The 23,612-nt window shown below is 47.4% G+C and overlaps 1 protein-coding gene across 3 annotated transcripts; it reads left to right on the top strand.

Moving 5' to 3' along the window:
- The first annotated feature begins 589 nt into the window (after window positions 1-589).
- Window positions 590-18,937, top strand: PRC1 (protein regulator of cytokinesis 1). 3 transcript variants are annotated; one of them, XM_054713275.1, is made up of 15 exons: window positions 590-673; window positions 3,404-3,536; window positions 3,677-3,799; window positions 4,739-4,972; window positions 5,051-5,221; window positions 5,776-5,928; window positions 7,226-7,373; window positions 8,152-8,288; window positions 11,040-11,135; window positions 12,213-12,359; window positions 12,461-12,571; window positions 15,673-15,783; window positions 16,371-16,547; window positions 16,867-16,908; window positions 18,393-18,937. In XM_054713275.1, exons 1-15 carry the CDS (start codon window positions 663-665, stop codon window positions 18,462-18,464), a joined length of 1,866 nt encoding a protein of 621 aa, XP_054569250.1. In that variant the 5' UTR covers window positions 590-662; the 3' UTR covers window positions 18,465-18,937. The 3 variants fall into 3 exon arrangements, with proteins under 3 accessions (XP_054569250.1, XP_054569253.1, XP_054569251.1); XM_054713278.1 differs by lacking the exon at window positions 16,867-16,908 and having other exon boundaries at window positions 16,371-16,470; XM_054713276.1 differs by lacking the exon at window positions 16,867-16,908.
- Window positions 18,938-23,612: the final 4,675 nt, after the last annotated feature.

The raw sequence follows: 23,612 nt of genomic DNA, 5'->3' as shown, positions 1-23,612 counted from the left end.
AAGGAGAGACAGAAACATCAATGATGAGAGAGAATCCCTGACCGGCTGCCTCCTGCACATCCCCCACTGGGGACGGAGCCTGCAACTCAGGCATGCGCCCCTGGCTGGAATCGAACCCGGGACCCATCAGTACGCAGGCTGACGCTCTATCCACTGAGCCAAACCAGCCAGGGCAAAATCAATTTATTTTTAATTAAATATTTGTTGTTGAAAGTATTGCATTTGTCCCCTTTAAAAATCAATTTAAAAAAATATCCCGTGGTGAGGATTAAACAAAAAAATTTAAAAACAAAACCGCCTCAGGGTAGCGGCAGGGCGGGCTCCTCCAGAGCGCCCCCAGTGGCCGAGCGAGGGAAGCGGTCCGCCCTCGGGCGTGGCCCAACGCGCAGGAGGCGAACCCAGCTCCGCGACCCTGCAGCCGAGTCTGAGCTCTCGCGACACTCCGCTGGGGGCGGGGGGCGGGGTTTCGCGAGGAGCGACAGGACGGGGCACCAATCGCAGGCCTGTTCCGCCACGGCGCTTGGTTTGAAATCCCGCGGGTGCCTAACGGCTCGCGAAGTGGCAGATCCTGTGCGAGCCGGTGCCGGGTGCTGTTCGCGTCGCTCGGTTCCGTGTGGAGTAGGTGGTGGACCTGGCCGTCCGGTGACTGGGAGACTTCCATCATGAGGAGAAGGTGCGGGCGGTGGGGGAGTTGGGGACGCGGGGGGGGGGGGGGGACGCCCGTCCCGGGTGCGGGGCCGGTGGGGCTTCCGGAGGGTGTCACCTCGGCCCAAGCTCGAGTGAGGCCGGGGCGCGGCCGGGCAGGGCCGGCGGCGGCGGCGGGCGACGCACGGGGAGCGGCCCCGGCGGGGCGGAGGCCCCCCCAGACCCTTGAATGGAGAGTTCGGCGTCCATGCGAGTGAAGGAACTCCGTGTGGGGTTCTTTCCCAGTCGTTTTAGCGACTCGGTGCCGGGGAAGGAGGGCCGACTGGGAGTCGGGACCCGCGGCGTCACGCTGTCATTGACTGGCCCGTGACCTGGGACAGGGGAATGGGGCTGTTCGCCTTTAAGATAAAAGTTACCCGCCCTCGCCGGTGTGGCTCGGCCGACAGAGCGTCGGCCTGGGGACTGACTGACCGGTCCCGGGTTCGATTCCCGGTCAGGGCACAGGCCCGGGTGGCGGGCTCCATCCCCAGGGCGGGGCGTGCAGGAGGCAGCCGGTCCATGATTGTCCCTCTTCATCGATGTTTCTATCTCTCTCTCTCTCTCCCTCTCCCTCTCTCTCTGAAATCCATTAAAAAAAAATATGAGAGGGAGAGAGAGAGAGAGAGACATCAATGATGAGGATTGCTACTCCAGCTTCTTTTTTCTTTTCCATTTGCATGGAAATAAATATTTTCCTATCCCTTCACTCTCATATCCTGTGTGTGTGTCTTTTGTTTTGAGGTGGGTCTCTTGTAGACAGCATATAGTTGTGCCATGTTTTTGTATCTACTCAGCTACCCTACACACACACACACACACATACATACACATATATATATATATATATATATATATATATATATTTTATTGATTTTTTACAGAGAGGAAGGGAGAGGGAGAGAGAGTTAGAAACATCGATGAGAGAGAAACATCGATCAGCTGCCTCCTGCACACCCCACTGGGGATGTGCCCGCAACCAAGGTACATGCCCTTGACCGGAATGGAACCCGGGACATTTCAGTCCGCAGGCCGACGCTCTGTCCACTGAGCCAAACCGGCTTTGGCTACCCTACACCTTTTGATTGGAGCATGTAATCCATTTACACTTAGGTTTATTATTGAGAGGTCCTTACTTACTGCCGTTTTAATTCTGTATGGTTAGGTTTCTCTCTCCGTTTCTTCTCATGACAGCAATCCCTTTAGCATTTCTTGTAATGCTGGCTTGGTGGTGATGTACTCCTTGAACCTTTTTTTTTGTCTGGGAAATTCTTTATTTGACCGTCTATTTTTTTTTAAATATATATTTTATTGATTTTTTTACAGAGAGGAAGGGAGAGGGATAGAGAGTTAGAAACATTGATCAGCCGCCTCCTGCACACACCCCACTGGGGATGTGCCCGCAACCAAGGTACATGCCCCTGACCGGAATCGAACCTGGGACCCTTCAGTCTGCAGGCCGATGCTCTATCCACTGAGCCACACCGGTTAGGCGCCGACCGTCTATTTTGAATGATAGCCTTGCTGGATATAGTAATCTTGGTCTCAGATCCCTGCTTTCCATTATGTTGAGTAATTCATGCCATTCCCTTCTGGCCTGTAGAGTTTCCGATGAGAAATCGGGTGTCAGCCTTATGGGAAGCCCTTTGTCGGTAACAGTTTTCTTTTCTCTTGCAGCCTTTAAGATTCTCTCTCTGTCATTAATTTTCGGATTTGAATTACGATGTGTCTGGGCGTGGGCCTGTTTGGGTTCTTGTTTAGGGTTCTCCATGCCTCCTTCGCTAATGTGACTTTTTCCTTTACCAGGTTAGGCAAGTTTTCTGCCATTATTTCTTCAAACACCTTCTCTATGCCTTTCTCCCTTTCTGCCTCTTCTGGCACGCCTGCTATTCTAATATTGTTATGTTTCACATTGTCCCACAGCTCCCTTAAGCTGTCCTGTTTTTTTCTTTTTGGTTCTCTGACTGAGTAATATTTTCAGCATTGTCTTCTAATTCACTAATTCGATCCTCAGCTTCCCCTAATCTGCTGTGTATTCCTTCCAATGTGTTCTTTATTTGTGTTATGTCATTCTTTATCTCAGACTGTTCTTTTTCCATAGTTACTACCAGTATATCTTTTTTCATGCTGTTGAGCATTTTTACTATCATTATTCTGAACTCTTGATTCAGATAAATTTCTTATCTCTGCTTCATTTATCTCTTCTTCTGGAGAATTCTCTAGTTCTTTCATTTGGGGGTTGTTTCTTTGTCTCCATTTTGGCTTTCTGTTTGGGGTTTGTGACTGGGTTTGTGACTATGTATTAGGTAGATCCTAAGCATGTCAAACTCAAAGGCTAACATGGGCCAAATGAGACATGCAACCCATGGGCTGCGAGTTTAACATGCTTGCTCTACACCTCAATCTTTAGTGCAGGACAGTCCCCCCTCCCCGCCCTCCCCCCGAGAGAGAGAATGGAGAGGAGGGGAGAGGGAGAAAAACATTGATGTGAAAGAGAAACATCACTTGGTTGCCTCACGTTCACACACCCTGACCAGGGCCAGGGATCCAGCCTTCAACCGAGGTATATACCGTACCCTGGGAATAAAGGGGAATTGAACCCGAGGCTCTTTGGTCTGTGGTGCAATGCTCTAACCACTGAGCAAACCAGCCAGGGCTGTAAATTCTTCTCTTAGTGTGTCAGAGGTAATGGCTCATGCAGCTGATATCTCTTGCTTTCCAGTGAGGTGATTGCGGAGGATTCCATATTATGTCTCCAGAAAGCCCTGAGTCACCTTCGGGAAATATGGGAATTGATTGGGATTCCTGAGGACCAGCGGTTACAAAGAACTCAGGTTGTACATAAGCATATCAAGGTGAGTTTAGTGCTGGTGTCTTTGCAGGAGGACATGGGTATTAAAATTTTGAAATGATTGGTGTTTTGGTGTTACTTGTTGTTTGGGTTTTTTTTCCCCCCTTAGTTCCAAATTTTATGGGTCTGTCTTCTCTCTGGTAGGACCTCCTGGACATGATGATTGCTGAAGAAGAAAGTCTGAAGGCAAGGCTCATTAAAAGCATAGGCAACTGTCAAAAAGAGTTGGCTGTCTTGTGCAACGAGTTGCATGTTGAGCCATTTCAGGTACACAGGGTCTGGGCTCCTGTTTGGGTCTGAGATTGAGGCAGGAGCTTTGCCTTGGGGCTGAGTGGAGGGTGTCTGTGTCAGGGTGGTCCTGGACACGAGAAGTGGGGGAAATGTGCTGCCGAGCCAACCAGTTCCACAGTCATTTTTTATTTTTTATTGATTTCAGAGAGGAAGGAAGAGGGAGAGAGAGATAGAAACATCCATGATGAGAGAGAATCATGGATCGGCTGCGTCCTGCACGTCCCCCACTGGGATCAAGCCCACAACCTGGTCATGTGCCCTTGATCAGAATCGAACCTGGGACCTTTCTTTTTCTTTCTTTCTTTTCTTTTTTGAACTGGGACCTTTCGGTTCCCAGGCCGAAGCTCTAGCCACTGAGCCAAACCAGCTAGGGGCCCAGCAGTCATTTTTACTTACATAAAGAGCTGCCCTGTTGAGAGGTGAAGCAGCTAATTTATGTTTTTTGAGAGTTTGTTTATTAAATCTGAGGATAGCAAAACAAGGAAGGACTTAGGATAGAAGAAATAGGAGAGTATAGGAGCTGTTTTGGGAAGTCAGAGAAAAGGCGGCCTTGGAGACAGGTTCAAGGGGTTGGCCCGGGCCAAGACGCTGCGCATTGCTCCCCTGATTGTGAGTCTCCTGGGGACTCTTAGAGTTTCGGAGATGCCGCCTGAGGGAGAGGCGTGGGCGTGCTCCCTGGAGGGACAGCTTGCCCGAGGCGAATCAGCTAATGAGTATTGCAGTGCTTTAGTCTAAAACACTCCCTCTTGCTATCAGTTTGTGAGGCATATACTACAACTTTTTTATTTTTAACTCTCAGGAAAAGTTAGGCAGAGATGACCCTGTGCCACGAACTGATTTATTTGTAAGTTGTCCTACTCTTCCTTTGAGGAAATCCACTTGGAACTTGTAACAATCGTGTATCCTCTTCTACAGGAGGAAGGAGAGCCGACCATCTTGCAACTAGAAAAAGACTTGCGCACTCAGGTGGAGCTGATGCGCAAACAGAAAAAGGAGCGGAAACGTGAACTGAAACTACTTACGGAACAAGATCAAGAACTGTGTGAAGTGCTTTGCATGCCACAGTACGACATTGACAGCGACTCCGTTCCCAGCCTGGAAGAGCTGAACCAGTTCAGAAAGCATTTGGCGACTTTGAGGGAAACAAAGGTATACTCCCTGCCTCCATACTTCCTAAAAGTCAGTCTGACTTTCCTGTGGGTTTCTTCTGATCATTTGATTTTACAGGCATCTCGGCGTGAGGAGTTTGTCAACATAAAAAGACAGATCATACTCTGTATGGAAGAATTAGATCACACCCCGGATACCAGCTTCGAAAGAGATGTGGTGTGTGAAGATGAAGATGCCTTTTGTTTGTCTTTGGAGAATATTGCAGCACTACAGAAGTTGCTACAGCAGGTAATGTCTATTCGAAATATGGCCTGGGATCTCATCTCCATAGTATCCAGTGATTTGAAAAAAAGGGACAGGTTTTTCCCTGCAGTGTTTTTTAGGACCCAGTGTAGGTTAAGAGAATGAGGGAGGGAGGATGAAGATAGTATATGATATACAACCATGATTTTTTTAAACAAAAAACTTAATTTATATGTTGCTCTAAGAACATGAAATTGAAATGATGGATGAAATAATAGTCATTGAATTAGTGTTTAATTGAAAAAAAATTTTTTTAATCTTTATTGTTGAGATTATTACAGATGTCCCTCTTTTTTCCCCCTATTACCCCTCTCCACTGGAAAAACTTTTTATTTCAAAATTTGAATCCTAATTCTTAGGGTGTGAGATCCTGCTGTAAATGACAGACTTAAAGTTTGTATTCAGAAGTCATGAAAACACACCTCTTCACAGTCTTATAACAGTACTTACTCTGCATCGGGTCCAGACACTTTGTGGGAAGCCAGAGGGCTAACCTCTGCCGCTGCCTTTGCCATAACCACTGTCTTTCCTTGCCACAGCTGGAAGTGCGGAAATCACAAAACGAAGAAGTGTGTGAGGGGCTGCGTGCTCAGATCCGGGAGCTCTGGGACAGACTGCAAATACCACACGAAGAGAGAGAAGCTGTTGTGGCCATGGTTATGACTGGGTCGAAGGCCAAAGTTAAGAAAGCGGTAGGAAACCCATAGGGTGCTGGATCCGTAGTCTCTACAGGCATTTTTATGTCTGATCTCATGTCTGTACCAACTTCTGCCTCGAACAAGTCTTTTTTTGTTGTGAATCCTCACCCGAGGATATTTTCTCCATTGATTTTTAGAGAGAGTAGAAGGGAGGAAGAGAAACATTGATGTGATAGAGATACATGAATTAGTTGCCTTCCACCTGCACCCTGACAGACTGGGGATCAAAGCAGCAACCCAGGTACCTGCTTTTGACCAGGAATCCAATCTGAGACCCTTCGGTGCACAGGCTAACGCTCTAACCACTAAACCCACCGGCCAGGGCGAGCAGGTCTGTTTTAAAGCAAGCATCAGAAAAAGGTGGCAGTAACCCACTTACCTTTTATCTTTCCTGTGCCTTTCTTAGGTTTCTGGCTCCTGTGATAGCATTGTTACAGTGTTCACTAACCTCTGTGATTTTGTGCTATAATTTTATTTAAAAAGGGGAAATTTTTGCCCTAGCCAGTTTGGCTCAGTGGATAGAGCATCGGTCTGCGAACCAAAGGGTCCCGTTTTGATTCTGGTCAAGGGCATGTACCTTGGTTGCAGGCTCCTCCCCGGCCCAGGCCCTCATCGGGGCTCGTGCAGAGGCAACCCAATCGATGTGTTTCTCTCACATTGATGTTTCTTGTCTTTCCCTCTTCATTTCACTATCCTCCCCTGCCCCCCCCGCCCCCCAAAAAAAGGAAAATATCCTTGAACCTAGCCTGTTTGGCTCGGTGGATAGAGTGTCAACCTGCAGACTGGAGGGTCCCCAGGTTCAATTCCGGTCAAGGGCACATGCCAAGGTTTTGGGCTCAATCCCCAGTAGGGAGCATGCAGGAGGCAGCCAGTCAATAATTCTCTCTCATCATTGATGTTTCTGTCTCTCGCTCCCTCTCCCTTCCTCTCTGAAATCAATAAAAATATATTTTTAAAAAATATCCTTGGGCCGAAACCGGTTTGGCTCAGTGGATAGAGCATCGGCCTGTGGACTCAAGGGTCCCAGGTTCGATTCCCGTCAAGGGCATGTACCTTGGTTGTGGTAGGGGGTGTGCAAGAGGCAGCTGATCGATGTTTCTCTCTCATCGATGTTTCTAACTCTCTATCCCTCTCTTTCCCTCTCTGTAAAAATTCAATAAAATATATTTAAAAAAATATATATCCTTGGGTGAAGATTAACAAAAATAAATAAATAAAAATGGAAAAATTTTCCAAAGCTCTGTGAATGTAAAAGTAGAACAAGCACCTTTACCAGACATCTGTGTTTCAGCTGCAATTAGAAGTGGATCGCTTGGAGGAACTGAAAATTCAAAACATGAAGAAAGTGATTGAAGCGATACGAGTGGAGCTGGCTAAGTACTGGGACCAGTGTTTCTACAGCCAGGAGCAGAGACAAGCCTTTGCTGCTTACTATGATGGTTAGTACAGGAGTGCTGGCCTTAGTGTGGCCTGCACTTGTAACGAAGTGCGCATGTTCACCAGAAAGTACTTCCTCTGCTGAATAGATAAAACTGCCTTTTCAAGCCTTTCACCATAAGTTGCCATTCCTGTATCAGTGAGCATTTGCAGATGCTACTGGAAAATAAGGGATGTCTTAATTTCTGGAGCAGCTTATCACTGTACCCTGTAGTTGTGAAGCTCAAGTTTATCAGCGTGTGCTCACTCTATGCCAGGTGCAATGGCAAACTCTTAACAATAATATCTCAATCTCATGTCAAGAGATGAGGACACAAAGGTGCATAAATGTTGAGCAACTTGAACCCGAGGCACAGCAGGTAAAGGGCAGAGCTCATATTTAAGGCCGCAGCGTCTGACCCCAGAGCCCCACAGAATTCTAGTCTGACCTGAATTGAGTATAAAGATGAGGTTATCTACTAAATTCCACATTGGGGACATTTTCTGTGACCCAACCCACTCCTGAGCAGGGTGGCAACAAAGGATATGAAAGAAAGCTAAGAGAAGGTGAGAGATGACACAGAGGTTTGCGAATCTCTGTCATTTTAGTCCTTACTCCGTAGTCCCTCCAGGTGGAGGGTGACAAACCAGATTTTTATTATCCACAATGTATACTTATTCATGTAGCGTTTTTACTATAATGAAGAATAATCTATTTCCAGTTTAGGGAATGAGGGGTTAGAAAGTAAGATGCGAAACACTAGAGGAATTTTTTAAAACTCCTGGGTTTCTGTCTTGCAGAGGACTACACAGAAAGTCTGCTCCAGGTCCATGATGCTGAGGTTGTGCGGTTAAGAAACTACTTCGAGGTTCACAAAGAACTCTTTGAAGGCGTGCAGAAGTGGGAAGAAAGCTGGAAGCTTTTCTTAGAGTTTGAGGTACTGCCCTCACTTTCCTCAGTTTTCCTCAGAAGACATTGAAGTATTAAGAGAGCATGTCCTTGCCCTGGCTGGTTTGGCTCAGTGGATAGAGCGTCGGCCTGCGGACTAAAGGGTCCCGAGTTCAGTTCTGGTCAAGGGCACTTACCTCTCAATCCGTTGCAGGCTCAATCCCTGGTCCTGGTCAGGGAGCATCGGGGAGGCAACCAGTTGATGTGAGAGAGACATCTATCGATGGTTTCTCTCTGCCTCTCCCCCTCCTTCCCCCTGTCTCTAAAAATGAAACATATCCTTGGGTGAGGATTAAAAAAAAAGAAAGAAAGCATGTCCTTTATAGAGTCAGTCTCCTTTTCTCTTTACTGAGTTTCTAATACCAGTGTCTTCATCACTAAGTCTCTAGCTTACTACTGACCCATCTGTATTTGTGAGGCTCATGTACAGGAACATATAAGAGAAAAGCCCTGAACAAATGGCTTCATGAAGGTAGAAGTTTCTGGCATAAAGGAAGTCCAGAGGGGGCCAGTGCAGGGCAGCTGTGGCAGTTCCACAGTCAGTGGGGTCCCAGACTTCTCCAGCTCATGGGCCTTATCCTCAGGTTCAGGTTGGCCCTCGAGCTCCCACCACAGCCCTCAGGCACCATGAGGAGGAAGGCACACAGAAGGCACTGTCCCGACAGCCCCTCTAAGGGCTCTCGCAGCTCTCGTCCCAGCATTTCTGCTCAGGTGCCACGCTGGTGAGGCTGGCGGTCTTGCTGCCACAGAGGAATTCGGTTCTGTTACTGAGGAGGGAGAGAAGAATAGATAATGGGCCAGGCAGGCAATATTTTCTCTTCCAACTTTTGCTGTTTTCTTCGAAAATTGCCTGGGTGTTAGTGCATATTTGCATGCTGAATTCCATTTTTTCTGATCGACATAGCGCAGGCAGGTTCCCTCAGAGCATTTCAGAGCTCGGGGTAGGGACTAGGAGGAGGCATAGTGGACACAAAAATCAAACAGCCTTGCTCCCAGGTTCATGCTGGCCCTGTTAGAGCCTCATGGGTCCTTCAGGGAAGCCTGAGTTCAAGCTCACGTTTACAGGTGGGAAACGAGGACTCAGACCTGGGGAGAACTGTGTGAGACCTTACAGCTGGTTAAGGACAGGTTTCCCCGTCCTCAGTGACCCCTGACAGAAGGAGGAGGAATAACTGTCAGTAAAGAGCCAAATAAGTAACCCTTATTGACATGCAGGTATTTAAGAAAAAATAAGAAACTAACTCCCATCCCTTTTAGGAATTGTTTGTAGGCCATCACCGACCAAGCAGGCTGGGAGGGGAATGGAATGTCTTCACAAGCTTAGCAAATTGTCAGGGTTGTTTCTGTACTTTTCTGATGTCCTGCCCCTAACTTTGAGTGTACACGTCTAACTTCTATTTCTAAATTATATGCTTATATTACTGTTCTGGTATACTGTATGCATGATAAAATTAAAAAACAAAGCACAAACAAACAAAAAAAACCCAGGCCCTAACGGGTTTGGCTCAGTGGATAGAGCGTGTGCCTGCGGACTAAAGTGTCCCAGGTTCTATCCTGGTCAAGGGCATGTATCTTGGTTGCGGGCACATCCCTAGTAGGGGGTGTGCAGGAGGCAGCTGATCGATTGTTTCTCTCTCATCGATGTTTCTAACTCTCTATCCTTCTCCCTTCCTTTCTGTAAAAAATCAATAAAATATATATAAAATAAAAAACAGAAAAAAAAGAAGCCTAACATACTATATATTTTTTTGTCCATTTTGTGAGGGTCAATTCAATGAAAACCAGATTATCTGTGACCCTTAACCTTCCATATTTAAGCTGCATTGTCTCAATGGGCAGAAAGAGAGTGGACAGTAGGGGTGCCCACCAGACTCTGAGTGTGGACCTTTCCCTTGTCCCTCCACATAGCTTATTTCCTGTAGGTGACGCAATCTTTTGACATCTGAACCAAGGAAGGGAGCCAGTGGCGTGGTGCGGTAATATCGCAGCCTGTCTTTTAGCTGACAGAGGAAGCACTGGTTTTCCTGCACCAAGTGGAAGTGCTCACACCCAGCTCCCCTGCCTTAGGACCCTCCGTTCCTCACTGCTGAGAGGCAGTGGGAATGCAAACCTCACAGACTCCTTAACCCGTTAACTGCCACGCATCCAAAATGGGAACCATCCCACAAGCCACGGTATTTTGAATTTTAATTTCAAAAGTCATTTTTGCAATGAATATTATAAAAATAAATATATTACTCCTAATTCGGGTGTTCTTGAATATTTTCAGCTGAAAATTCTCATGAAAAATGATTTTAAAGTTGATCACGGCTTTCACTTAGGGAAAACTTTTTTTAAAAAAATATATTTTATTGATTTTTTACAGAGAGGAAGAGAGAGGGATAGAGAGTTAGAAACATCGATGAGAGAGAAACATCGATCAGCTGCCTCCTGCACACCCCCTACTGGGGATGTGCCCGCAACCAAGGTACATGCCCTTGACTGGAATCGAACCTGGGACCCTTGAGTCCGCAGGCTGACGCTCTACCCACTGAGCCAAACCGGTTTCAGCAATACATTTTTTTTTATAGATGTTTGTGGCATGTGGGAAAGGTCTGCTGCTTGCGTCTACAGACACTTATGGCGTACAATGGGTTAATAATGTACATCCGAATGTGACAGCAAGGAGTCCTAGCAGAAGTGATTGGTCTGATTGATTGCCTGTCCCAGGGTTTACTCTGATTAAAATGTATTTTCACAGAGAAAAGCATCTGATCCAAGTCGATTCACAAATCGTGGAGGAAATCTTCTAAAGGAGGAAAAACAACGAGCCAGGCTCCAAAAAACACTCCCGAAGGTAATAGTGTTAATAGTTTTGGTGCTCGACTACAAAATACCTCACTTTTTGTGGATTCTTTGCTTTGAATCATTTGCCCCAAGCTGTCTTCTCTTTCAAAGGTTAGGCAAGGATAAGTCACACTGGGCTTTACTGGCCTAAGCAGCTGTATGTCAAGGTGTATTCGTTTTCTAGCACAGCTGTAACACTACCACCGACTGGGCGGCCTGAACAAAGACATGTATTTTCTCACAAGTCTGGGGGCTGGAAGTCTGAGGTCAAGGCCTAGGCAGGGCTGGTTTCTTCCAAGACGTGTAGGTGGTTATCTTCACACGTCAAATAAAACCACATTCCTAGATACTGGAGGTTAGACTTCAACATATGAACAGGGTGGGGAGGGGGCACAGTTCAGCCGATAACACAGAGCAAGCTCTTTATCTTGAGCAAGTTCTGTGGGCTTAAGTAGCTTCTCTCTTTTAATAATAATAGTATTTACTGAATGAAGGGCCAGGTATTATTTCAAAGTGCTTTCCATTTTTGCAGATGAGGAAACGGGGCACTGAGAACTTAAGTAACTTGCCCACTTTTGACGGCTCGCAGGAGGCAGGTCCCAAGCCTGACCCAGATGGTGCTGCCCTCACTGCAAGCCATTCTCTCACTCTCAGCACCAAAACCAGTGGCAACGCTGGGCCTGTGTATTGGGAACAAACCATCCCTCGCCTTTGATTTCAGCTACTCTGACATTTCCCCAAGTGGGTCCAGCTCCCTGGAGTCAGCCTAGTGTTGCTCTGGGAAAGGAGTAATCATTTTTTGGAGGAAATGATTTCCTTCAGGCTTCACACCAAAGGTTTGAAGTAAATAACACGTGCTTAGCCCTGACCGGTTTGGCTCAGTGGATAGAGCGTCGGCCTGCGGACTAAAGGGTCCCAGGTTCGATTCCGGTCTAGGGCATGTACCTGGGTTGCAGGCACATCCCTGGTAGGAGGTGTGCAGGAGGCAGCTGGTCAATGTTTCGCACTCATAGATGTTTCTAACTCTTTCCCTCTCCATTCCTCTCTGTAAAAAAATAAAATAACACGTGCTTGTGTCTGGTCTCAGCTGGAAGAGGAATTGAAGGCCCAGATTGAACTGTGGGAACAGAAACACTCAACAGCATTTGTGGTCCACGGGCAGAAATTCATGGACTATGTGACTGAGCAGTGGGAGATGCATCGATTAGAAAAAGAGCGAGCGAAGCAGGAAAGGGTACGTGAGCCCAGTTTGGGAAGAGGGAAGGGTGGCCATGTGAGCAGCCCAGACCTGCTCTCTCCCCGGATGTGTCACTGTTGCTTCTGACTGTCACACAGCAACTGAAGAACAAGAAGCAGACAGAGACAGAGATGCTGTATGGCAGTACTCCCAGGACACCCAACAAGCGGCGAGGAATGACTCCCACCACCCCGGGCAAAGTGCGCAAGGTAAGGAGGCTCCATGGCCCACTAGTGATGAGGGCGTGTGGAGGGCAGGGCCAAGCCGTCTCTTGCCATGTGTCCTGCAGAGATTGTCCTGCAGGGATGGGGAAGGGTTCTGGAGACTTTCAGTTGAGTCCATTTGAGATTGGAGCATTATTTCTCTTCTCCTACTCGTACTTTATAATATGTAAAAACCATTTTAAAAGCACCTGCACCATAATTCCAAGAAGACTACTAAAACTATTTGGTGTTTTTCTTGTTCTTTTGAAATATATTTTTTTTATTGATTTCAGAGAGGAAAGGAGAGGGAGAGAGAGATAGGAACATTAATGATGAGAGAGAATCATTGATTGCTGCCTCCTACACGCCCCACATTGGGGATCACTCCCACAACCCGAGCATGCGTCCTGCTGATTCATAGGTCAATGGTCAACCACTGAGCCACCTTGGTGGGGCTTAAAAAAGCTTTTAAAAATAATGTATGTTGCCGAAACCGGTTTGGCTCAATGGATAGAGCGTCGGTCTGCGGACTGAAGGGTCCCAGGTTCGATTCCGGTCAAGGGCATGTACCTTGGTTGCGGGCACATCCCCAGTAGGGGGTGTGCAGGAGGCAGCTGATCGAAGTTTCTTTCTCATCGATGTTTCTAGCTCTCTGTCCCTCTCCCTTCCTCTCTGTGGAAAATCAATAAAATATATTTTAAAAAAATAAATAATGTATGTTTACAAAGTAGAGTTCACATTATATAATTTTGATTTCTGTCTTTTTGCTTATTTTATATTGTTTGTGGTTTTTTCTTCATAGCATCAAACTTTCTTTAAATACATGGTCATTCTTCACTACTTATTTGTGTCCTCTTAACATTTTATGAAATTAGCTCCCTATTGTTCAATATTATTATGAAAATAATGTGAACTTTTTAAAACATATAACACTAATATTCAGTTCCAGAAAGGTTTATTTTAATTAAAAGTTTGAGAATCTCTCTGCTAAGAGTACAAGGTGGGCTATCCTTGCTGTCAAAGTGCTGCCCTCATATGTTTCTTGTTTTTTAATTTATTATTTTAATTTTAAATATCAATTAATTTTTTAATTGACTTTAGAGAGAGAGAGGAAGGGGGAGGAAGAGAAAAACATTGATTTGTGTTCCACTTACTAATGGCATTCATTGGTTGATTCTTGTATATGCCCTGACCTGGGATCGAACTGCAGTCTTGGTGTGTTGGGACAACACTCTAATTAGCTGAACTATTCAGCCAGGGTTCTATTATTTTTTATTTTGTAATTACAGTTGGTGTATCCCCGAAATAATATAATGCTGTACCACTCCGTGACTAAACATTTAAATAACTTAAAAGGTGATCACCCCGATAAGTCCAGTACCCACCTGGCACCATACATAATTATTACAATATTGACTATGTTCCCTGTGCTGTGCTTTGTTTTGTTTATTTATTTTGTTCTTTAGGTTTTTCATATAAGTGACTAACATGGTATTTGTCTTTCTTTGACTTATTTCACTGAGCATAATACTCTCTAGGTCCATCCATGTTGTTGCAGGTGGCAAGATTTCATTCTCTTTATGGTTGAGTCATATTGCATTATATGTATATACCACTTTTTTTTTTTTTTTAATCCTTGCCCGGAGATATTTTTCCCATTGACTTCTAGAGAGTAGAAGGGGAGGGAGAAGAGGGTGGAGAGAGAGACATAGATGTGAGAGACACATTGATTAGTTGCCTTCCATACGCACACTAACCAGAGCTAGGAATCGAACCTGCAATGGAGGTACATGCCCTTGACCGGGAATCGAACCTGGGACCCTTGGGTCCACGGGCCTATGCTCTAACCACTGAGCAACCCTTGAGGGCTACCACATCTTTTTCCTTTCATCTATTGATGTACACTTAGGTTGCTTCTGTCTCTTGGCTATTGTAAATAATGCTGTAAGGAATATATGTATGCGTATGTCTTCTTAGGAGTGTTTTGGGTTCCTTCAGATACATACCCAGAAATAGAATTGCTGGGTCCTTTTTTGTCTCTTATTATAGCCTTTGTTTTAAAGTCTGTTTTATCTGCTGTAAGTATTGCCACACCAGCTTTTTCATGAAATACCTTTTTCCATCCCTTTACTATCAGACTGTTTGTGTGTCTTTTGATCTGAAGTGAGTCTCTTGTAGACAGCATATTTCATTATCCATTCAGCCACCAAATGTCCTTTTGATTGGAGCATTTATGCCATTAGCATTTAGAGTAATTGTTGATATGTATTTGTTGCCATTTATTTACATCTTCCCGTCTTGGTGGAATGCCCTTATGTAGTAGGCGTCCTGTAGGGCCATCCCCAGTCACCTGAGCTGGCGCTCCAGGTACGGCTGGCCTCTGTGGCCTATGTGCACCCTCCAGTTGTAGTTGAGCCTTGATCTCTATTGGCAAGGATTTACCCCCAGACTGATTGGCTACAGGGGAGGAGCTGCTTTTCAGCACACTCTCACCACCAACAACACCCTCCTCTCCCCCCCGCCAGTCCACCTCGCTCCTGTGGAAAGGAGGACTCACTTCAGCTGGGCTCTGTTGCTGTCACTATTTAGTAATTTGCATTTTATATATAGAGACTCGTATAACAGGGCTTTTTTTCACTTGGCATAATTTCTTTCATTTAGCATAATTTGGAGAGATTGATCATGGTGTCGCATGCATCAGTAGGTCATACTTCCTATTGTTGAACAGTATCCACTGTATGACTTTACCGTGGTTGGCTTATCCATCTGCCTATCCATGAATATTTTGGCTTGTTTCTGGTTGTTTGCTATTGCAGATAAAGCTGCTATAAATATTTATGTCTGAGTCTTTGTATGGAGCTGTGTTTTCGTTTCTCCTGGGCTGGGTCATATGATAGGTGTCTGTCTAATTTTAGAAACAGATGGTTATACCATTTTAGAGTTCCATATACTAGACATAAATAGGCTTAGAACACTTTTCACAAGTTTCCTCAAAGCTCTTTATGGAAATGCATCTTTGTTAGTCTGCTGCCCAGACTCATTTCTCTGAGTCTGGGGGTGGATTGCTGAGCGTGTTACCTGAATGAGTAATCTCTCTGTTTCCTCAGCTGAACACTACCATCATGTCCAATGCCACGGCCAACAGTAGCATTCGGCCTGCCTTTGGGGGAACAGTCTACCGCTCCCCCGTGTCTCGACTTCCACCTTCTGGCAGCAAGGTTAGTAAGTTCCGCCTACCAGCCCGTCCCCAGCACCATCCCAGCCTGTTTATCCCGGGGCCCCGCGTACTGGTTCCAGTTTCTAAGACCCCTGGACTCAGTTATCATTGAGATGCTGCAGTTGGCAGATGCAAGCTGGTTCATCTAAAACCGAATGAGAGACAGAAGAGCGTGGCCATGCTGAGCCCCACTGGTATCATGGGGGAGCCCTGGGATGGGGCTGGGAAGCTGGGGAGACCTGGGGGTCTCCACAGGCTCATTTCAGAGCCAGGTCTTCAGTGGCTGCTGAGCAAGGGCCCTGCACGTGGGTTGCAGCCCTGACACTGGGTCACTAGGCAATCAGGTCCCCTCGCTTAAGGAGACAGGTGGGGAGTCTGTGCTGTAATGTGTTTTACAGATGATGCTCAAGATAGGTGTTCTGAGAATCAGTACGGGTTTTTTATTGTTTGTTTTTTACATCAGAAGTACTGTATAGGATTACCGACACATGTGTGATATTAAGATGGTATAGTGTGTGTGTGTGTGTGTGTGTGTGTGTGTGTGTGTGTGGCCATTATAAGAGTAACTGATCTCTCCTTTCCCTACAGCCAATCCTCACTTCTACCTGTTCAGGGAAGAAAAACCCCCGTGCTGCTCGGCACGGAGCCGACAAGGAGAACCTGGAGCTCAATGGCAGCTTGCTGAGCGGTGGGTACCCCAGCTCGGCCCCCCTCCAGCGCAACTTCAGCATTAACTCTGTTGCCAGCACCTATTCTGAGTTTGCGGTAATTGACCTTTTCTAATATCTGCCAGTCTCTGGGAGCACACAGTTGGGGCAGTGGGTGTCTTCCCACGGGGGCCCAGGCGCCCTTAGCTGGGACAGCTTTTTGGAGGCTGAGAATCCCTTTCCTGCCTTGACCGTGGCATGGGGTGGGCTGGTTCCGGGAGGTACGTAGGAAGTTGACAGCGGCAAGTAGACATGTCACCTGGATCCTTCTGCTAAAGAAGTACCATTCCCTGGCTGCAGGAGGCGACCCTTCGCATCACTGCCCTGGTGCTCTCTTGGTGGAGTTCTTGGTAATTGTCTTAATTCTCTGTTCTTAGAAGGATCCGTCCCTCTCTGACAGCTCCACTGTTGGGCTTCAGGTCTGTATGGCAACCCCTGCATGTCCCATGTCCCTTTCTCAAACCGATCTGTCATCTGCTGGCTTCATTCCGATCTGGGCACGGGGCTACACTAACCAGTAAGCGTCAGCTGTGCAGTCACAGGCCTTTACACAAAGGAGGCGGGAGTTCCCGAGGCAGACGGCATGACCAGCCACCGGCTTCAGTTCCTGCACCCTAACCTGCCGATTAACAAGAAAACTTGTGCAGACGTGAATTGGATTCTCAGCCCCCCTAAAGTCAGGCACAGTTTTTGTATCGTGTTATTCACAACAGAAAGCTTTCACCATCCCGATTGTGACATCAGAGGCCTCCCACGTGCTGGAAAGAATAGCGGCCCCGTGGCCTGGGAGGGGAGCCCCAGCTGTGTGCTGCTTAGAATGAGGTGCTTGGCCTACGTGATGATTCTCCCTGGAGTATGTGCCTTACTAACCCTCAGGGCTGGATGCCCCTGTCTGTCCACTCGGGGCTGGCCAACACTCATTTCCTCGCCTTTGCCTATTTCTATCCCAAAGCATATGTGAGGCTGTGGAAGAGTCATTTTCCCAGAATGCTCTTCAGCTCCTGTATCCTCCTCCATATTTACCAGCACTTCCCTGCAGTGCCCTTTACTTAACGGGTGTGCTCTCTCCTCAGTAGCTTCCTGCTGAGAGGGTGAGGCTGCCTTGCCCTTGGGGGTGCCGAGTTACAGGCGTGGGTGCCAGCTCGCTTCCTGCTGGGAGATGGAGAAGGGCCCAGTTGTCCATGGCTACAGCTCGCTTTGAGCCCTGAAGTTAGCTTCCTATTCTGGCACTTCTTTCAAATCACATGATGGCTGTGGCTCTGGCTGGCTGAATGCTGGACTGCTTGTCCAGGTGTCTCTTTTGGGCTTGCTCAGTCGAGCCCCATTTCACCCACTTGGAGCGCACCTGTACCTGCTTACCTGCGGTCAAGCCTGAGGAGGTGCATGTGGTTTTGGTTGCTGTGGGTGGCAGCCTTCATCGGGCCGCACTGCAGCCAGCAGACTAACCGCTACTAACACCTGTCCTTGTCAAGGTCATCTGTGCTTTCTCTCCTCCTCCTGTACCATGTGCTCCAGCATGAGATCGAATCACCAGGTTACAAGGCCCTCAGCCCCAGGGATTGGTAGATATGTGGTCTGGCCCATTGTTTTATAAAGGCCTCAGACACCAAAGCTTGTTGCCAACCCAGCTCAGCAACTCAGAGTACTTTGTGACGCAAAAGGGATTTCTCTTCTGTGGGGTTTTAACAGATGGACTGGCTGAGGGAAGGGTCACATGCTTAACCTGTGACTAATAGAATGGTGCTCAGAGTGCCTCACCGTTCGTTCCTAACACAGCCTGTGCAATGCACCTGTGTCAGAGAAGCGGCCCTCAGCGGCCTTACGCTGACACCTAACCCAAGCTGACGCGGGCGGGTATGCATGAAAGGGAATATTGCCACTAACGGTGTTTATTTTTCCACAGCGAGAACTTTCAAAGGCCTCCAAATCTGATACTACGTCCCGAATCCTCAATTCAACCAACATCCATCCCTAAGAACCCCTAATCAGTCAGCTAGCCGTGGCTTCCTGTGCCTAGACTGGACCCAGTTACACAGGGCGGCTTTCCTTTCTCTCCAGGCTAGGTGTGCTTGAAACCCTGCGCCGGCTCGTTACCACAGCCTGGCTTAGGGATGGAAGCCCATCACAGGCCTAGTGGGTCCTTAGACACTTTGTTGGGGGATCTAGAACTTTGCACATGTCAGTCCTGGGGCATTGTTCCCGCTGCACCTTACTCAGTGGGGCCCCATCCTGAGCTATCCTATTGGTCACTACGATTCTCCCAAAAGCACTATTATTTATTCCTGCTCCCCCCGCGCAGTCCCGCTGTCAGAGCACTAAATGGTTCTAAGAGGCTTCCAGTGCGGCTCGGGTTGCACGTGGGAGTCCTGCTGTTTTAGTCTGTGTATACTTGTCCTGCTGTAAAATATGTATTTTTAACAATAAATAAAAATGTGTGTTGCAAGATTACAAAAACAATAGCTTGTGTTTTCAAAATTTCCCAAATAAGGTTTTAGTTGCTTTGGTCTGGGGAAAGCGGAAGTTTCTACTTCTACTTGGAAATTTCTTTTTGTAATACATACTGTTTTGTGCATGTGTAAATGAAGAATATCTCTTAATCTGATAAAAAGGACTTAAAAAATGTTTTCTGTATTTATTTTAGAGAGGGTGGGGAAGGGATTGAGAGAGAGAAACATCAATTTGTGCTTCCACCTATTTGTGCATTCTTTTTTTTTTTAATATATATTTTTATTGATTTCAGAGAGGAATGGAGAGGGAGAGAGGGATAGAAACATCAATGATGAGAGAATCATTAATCGGCTGCCTTCTGCACACCCCACACTGGGGATGGAGCCCACAACCAGGCATGTGCCCTTGACTGGAATCGAACCCGGGACCCTTCAGTCCGCAGGCCGATGCTCTATCCACTGAGCCAAACCAGCTAGGGCTATTTGTGCATTCTTGTACGTGCCCCCACTGGGGATTGAACCATCCACATTGGTGTATTGGGATGATGCTGCAACCAACTGGGCTACCTGGCCAGGGCTGATCAAAAAAGGATTGTGAGAGGAAAAAAAGCCTAAGTCTTGATGTATAAAGGGATGAGTTAACGTTAGGAAACTTGTAGTTTCATTGGTATTTGTCATAAACAGGACTAGGTTTGATAGGGTGAAGCTGTGTGGTTATTATTATTTTTTTTTTCTTTTTTTTTTTTTCGTTTTTTTTTGTTGTTTTTTTTTTTGTGTGTGTGGTTATTATTTTAAAATAAAAGTAAAGGTTTAGTTTTAATGTTTTTTTTATCATTTGTACGTTTCAGTTATATTTGCATTGAAAATTGTTAGTTACAGGTGTCCAGTAGAATGGTGAGACATTGCTATAACTTCGGAAGTGATCCTCAAAGCAGTGCAGTAGTGACCTGGAATTAGTGGATTCTTGCAGAAGCTATAGAAGTGGGCAAAATCCAGAGCGGCAGGCGGAGGAGGGGGGGTGGAGGGAGGGAGGGGGAGGGCAGACTAGAAAAAAAGAACGCAGCATGGTGCAGTGAGGCTTACCCTAACAAAGGAAGTCAGGGTCTGTATTGCTGGTGGGAATGTAAGATGTTGCAGAAAACCGTGTGTGTGTGTGTGTGTGTGTGTGTGTGTGTGTGTGTACACTTATGCGTGTTGTGGGGGTGACGGTGTTTATACCGTGAGGCCTCTCAGTGCAGGAGGTAAGTGCACAAGAGGTCCAGTGGGCTACCTTGGTGGTAAGAGGGGAGCGTTGTGCAGCTGTAACTGAAAGTGCAGCGGTGTGAGCCTGTGTAAATGTGTGTCTGTCATGTGATCTGCACATTCATTTACTCGCCAAGTCGACGCATCTACTGACCCCGGAATTCGCCATCTGAAGATCCACGCACAGTCCCTGCCTTCCAGCTCAGACCTGCAGGGTGAGACACGACCAACGGGTGGGGGTAAGTGCTGTCCAGAAAACAGCGCCTGGGTGGGGTGGGAGCTGCGTTAGCTAAGAGGTTAGGGAAGGCTTGTCCAGTGCGGTGACATTGAGTGGCATGAAAAGGAGCCAGCCCTGCACATAGCTGGGGGGGCGTAGGAGGCAGGGGCACAGCAAGCCAGGATGGGGGGAAGTGGCTGGCTTCACTCAGTGGGCGGAGAGACTGCCGGTGACTAAAGCACAGCTCAGTGAGGAGCACAGATGAGATCTAAGAGGAAGGCCAGGCTAGGTAACCCGGGGCTCAGGGCATGGTCAGGCTTCGGGTTATAGTCCAGTAGCAGTGGGGAACCACTGGGTTTTGAGGCGGGAGTAAGATGATCTGCTTTATGGTGCTAAATCAATATGGCTTTTGGCTGGAGAACAGACAGGGTCTGGGGTGGGGCAGAGTGAAAGCAGGGAAACCAATCTTTGCATGTGCAAAGGCCCAAAGGCAGGGAGGGTGGGTACCGAGCAGGGTCAGAAACAAGTCCTCCAAGGATGCAGCAAGCTGGGCTGGGGAGAAAATGGGAAGTAAGGGCCAAGGAAGGAAGTTAAAGGGGAGTGACACGATTAGACTTGTTAGTTATGAGACAAATGTAATGAGCACTTTTTTTACTGCCTATATTTTTCAAACGTTTTATGGTTTCGAGTCTCACATGGTCTTTAATGCATTGAGTTTATTATGTATGGTGTAAGAAGTTGGTCTAATTTCCTTTTCTTGCATGTATGTTCAATTTTCCAACACCATTTATTGAAGAGACTGTCTTTACTCCATTGTATGTTCTTGCTTCCTTTCTCCTTATTAATTGACTGTATAGGTGTGGGTTTATTTCTGGGCTCTGTAGTCTGTTCCATGGACGAATGTGTCTGTTTTTATTTCAGTACCATGCTGTTTACATTAATGTAGCCTTATAGTATAGCGTGATACCACCAACTCTGTTCTTTTTCAAGATTGTTGTGGCTATTTGGGGGTCTTTTTTGGTTCCATATAAATGTTTGGATTATTTATTCTAGTTCTCTGAAAAACGCCATTTTATTTTCGTAGAAAGTGCATTTACTTTATAGATTGCTTTGGGTAGGATGATGTGAAATAATCATATATCTCACCCATGTGTAGATTGGAGCAAAGGTAGGCTTACAGATTTGGATATGCAAATCACAGAGTTTATTCTCTTATCTACACTAATCCTATCTAATAAAAGAGTAATATGCAAATTAACAGTCACTCCGGGAAAAATGGTGGCGCACATAGCCACAAGATGGCGGCAGCCAGTCCTCTGAGCCCCGCTGGAGTCCCCCAGTCTCAGGGAGGGCTGCCGCTGACAGCCTGCAGAGTAAGTGGCCTGGCGGAATGCTGCCCAGAGGCCCTCCTGACCCTTTATCAAAACAAAAACAAATTAAATCCCCTCCCTGCGGTGGCAGCCCTGGCAGGGGCGCTGCACCCCCACAGAGCGATCCCCTGCCAGCGGCCGCAGTGCACACCCACACGGCGCCATCCACTCCCAGCTGCGGCAGGCTGGGGTCTCAACCACTGAGTCACACCAGCCAGGCAGATATGGAGGAATCTTAAATGTTTCTTTTTTTAAAATATGTATATTTTATTGATTTTTTTACAGAGAGGAAGGGAAAGGGATAGAGAGCTAGAAACATCTATGAGAGAGAAACATTGATCAGCTGCCTCCTACACACTCCCCACTGGGTATGTGCCCCCAACCAAGGTACATGCCCTTGACCGGAATCGAACCTGGGACCCTTGAGTCTGCAGACTGATGCTCCATCCACTAGCCAAACCAGTTAGGGCTGTCCAATATGTTAAAGAAAAAACCCTATCTAATAAAGAGGGAATATGCAGGGGAGGGCATTTGGGGGTGAATGGATTGCCAGGGGAGGGCAGTTGGGGACGATCGGGCTGGCAGGGGAGCAGTTAGGCATCGATCAGGCTGGCAGAGGAGTGGTTAGTGGGCGATCACGCTGGCAGGCAGAAGCATTTAGTGGCAATCAGCCAGGCAGGCAAGCAGTTGGGAGCCAGCAGTCCTGGACTGTGAAAGGGATGTCTGACTGCCTGTTTAGGCCCAATCCCACAGAGATCGGGCCTAAACAGGCAGTTGGACATCCCCTGAGGGGTCCCAGATTGGAGAGGGTGCAGGTTTGGCTGAGGGACAACCCCCCCAGGTCACTAATTTCGTGCACCGGGACTCTAGTAAAAGAGAAATATGCTAATTGACCATACCTCCGCTGTGCCCACCAGCCAATCAGGAGTTATATGCAAATTAACCCAACAAAGATGGTGGGTAAATTTGCATATGCAGGTGGGGCAGGCAGTGCCAGACACCATCTGCGGCGTCTAGACCTGCGGCGTCCAGGCCACAATTGGGGCAGTAAGTGCCAGACGCTGCCCCCGGGTTCTGGGTTGCAATTGGGGACCGGACAGGTCGGGCGGGCAGCGTCTCTGGGATCACTGCCTGCTTCTGAGCCACCTGCGGACACCAGTGGAGCTGGCCCAGGTTGAACATTTTAATGAAAATGGGATGCCTGTGCCCCGGCCCACCGCGCCCTGTCCCTGGCGAGGAGAGGGCAGTGGGCAGTTAGGAGGCACCGGGGCTCGGAAGGGACTGGGAGCAACCTGCAGGCGCACTACCAGGAAGAGGTGCTGAATCATGAGGACACCAAGGGCTGGCTGATGGAGGTGCGCAAAGGTGCAGATGAGGTGGCTCTTGCTGGCGCTGAGCTCAAAAAGCTCATCGACAGCCTGATGGACGGAATCACCTTTCTGAAGAAGGTTCACAAAGAGGAGATCGCCGAGCTGCAGGCGCAGATCCAGTACGCTCAGATCTCCGTGGAGATGGACGTGTTCTGCAAGTCCGACCTCTCCGCCATGCTCAAGGACATCCGTGCCCAGTACGAGAAGCTGGCTGCCAAGGACATGCAGAATGCCGAAGAATGGTACAAGAGCCACTTCACCATGCTGACAGCGCTGCCAAGAACACCTACGCGGTGTGCGCCACCAAGGACGAGGTGTTCAAGAACTGTTGCCTGTTCAAGCCAAGACCCTGGAGATTGAACAAGCTGGGGCATGAACGAAGCGCTGGGAAAGCAGCTGCGAGAGCTGGAGGATAAGCAGAACGCCGACATTAGTGCCATGCAGGACACAATCAATAAATTAGAAAATGAGAACGAC

The sequence above is a fragment of the Eptesicus fuscus genome, chromosome 25 (genome assembly GCF_027574615.1).
Source record: "Eptesicus fuscus isolate TK198812 chromosome 25, DD_ASM_mEF_20220401, whole genome shotgun sequence".
Lineage (NCBI taxonomy): Eukaryota > Metazoa > Chordata > Mammalia > Chiroptera > Vespertilionidae > Eptesicus > Eptesicus fuscus.
The sequence above is the reverse complement of the archived record's forward strand: the minus strand, read 5'-3'. Positions and strand labels throughout refer to the sequence as shown.

Excerpts from the sequence above, each read along its gene's own strand:
- PRC1 (XM_054713275.1), top strand. Across the intron at positions 5,929-7,225 it reads AGGCCAAAGTTAAGAAAGCG|CTGCAATTAGAAGTGGATCG; the intron begins GTAGGAAACCCA and ends TCTGTGTTTCAG. Across the intron at positions 7,374-8,151 it reads CTTTGCTGCTTACTATGATG|AGGACTACACAGAAAGTCTG; the intron begins GTTAGTACAGGA and ends TCTGTCTTGCAG.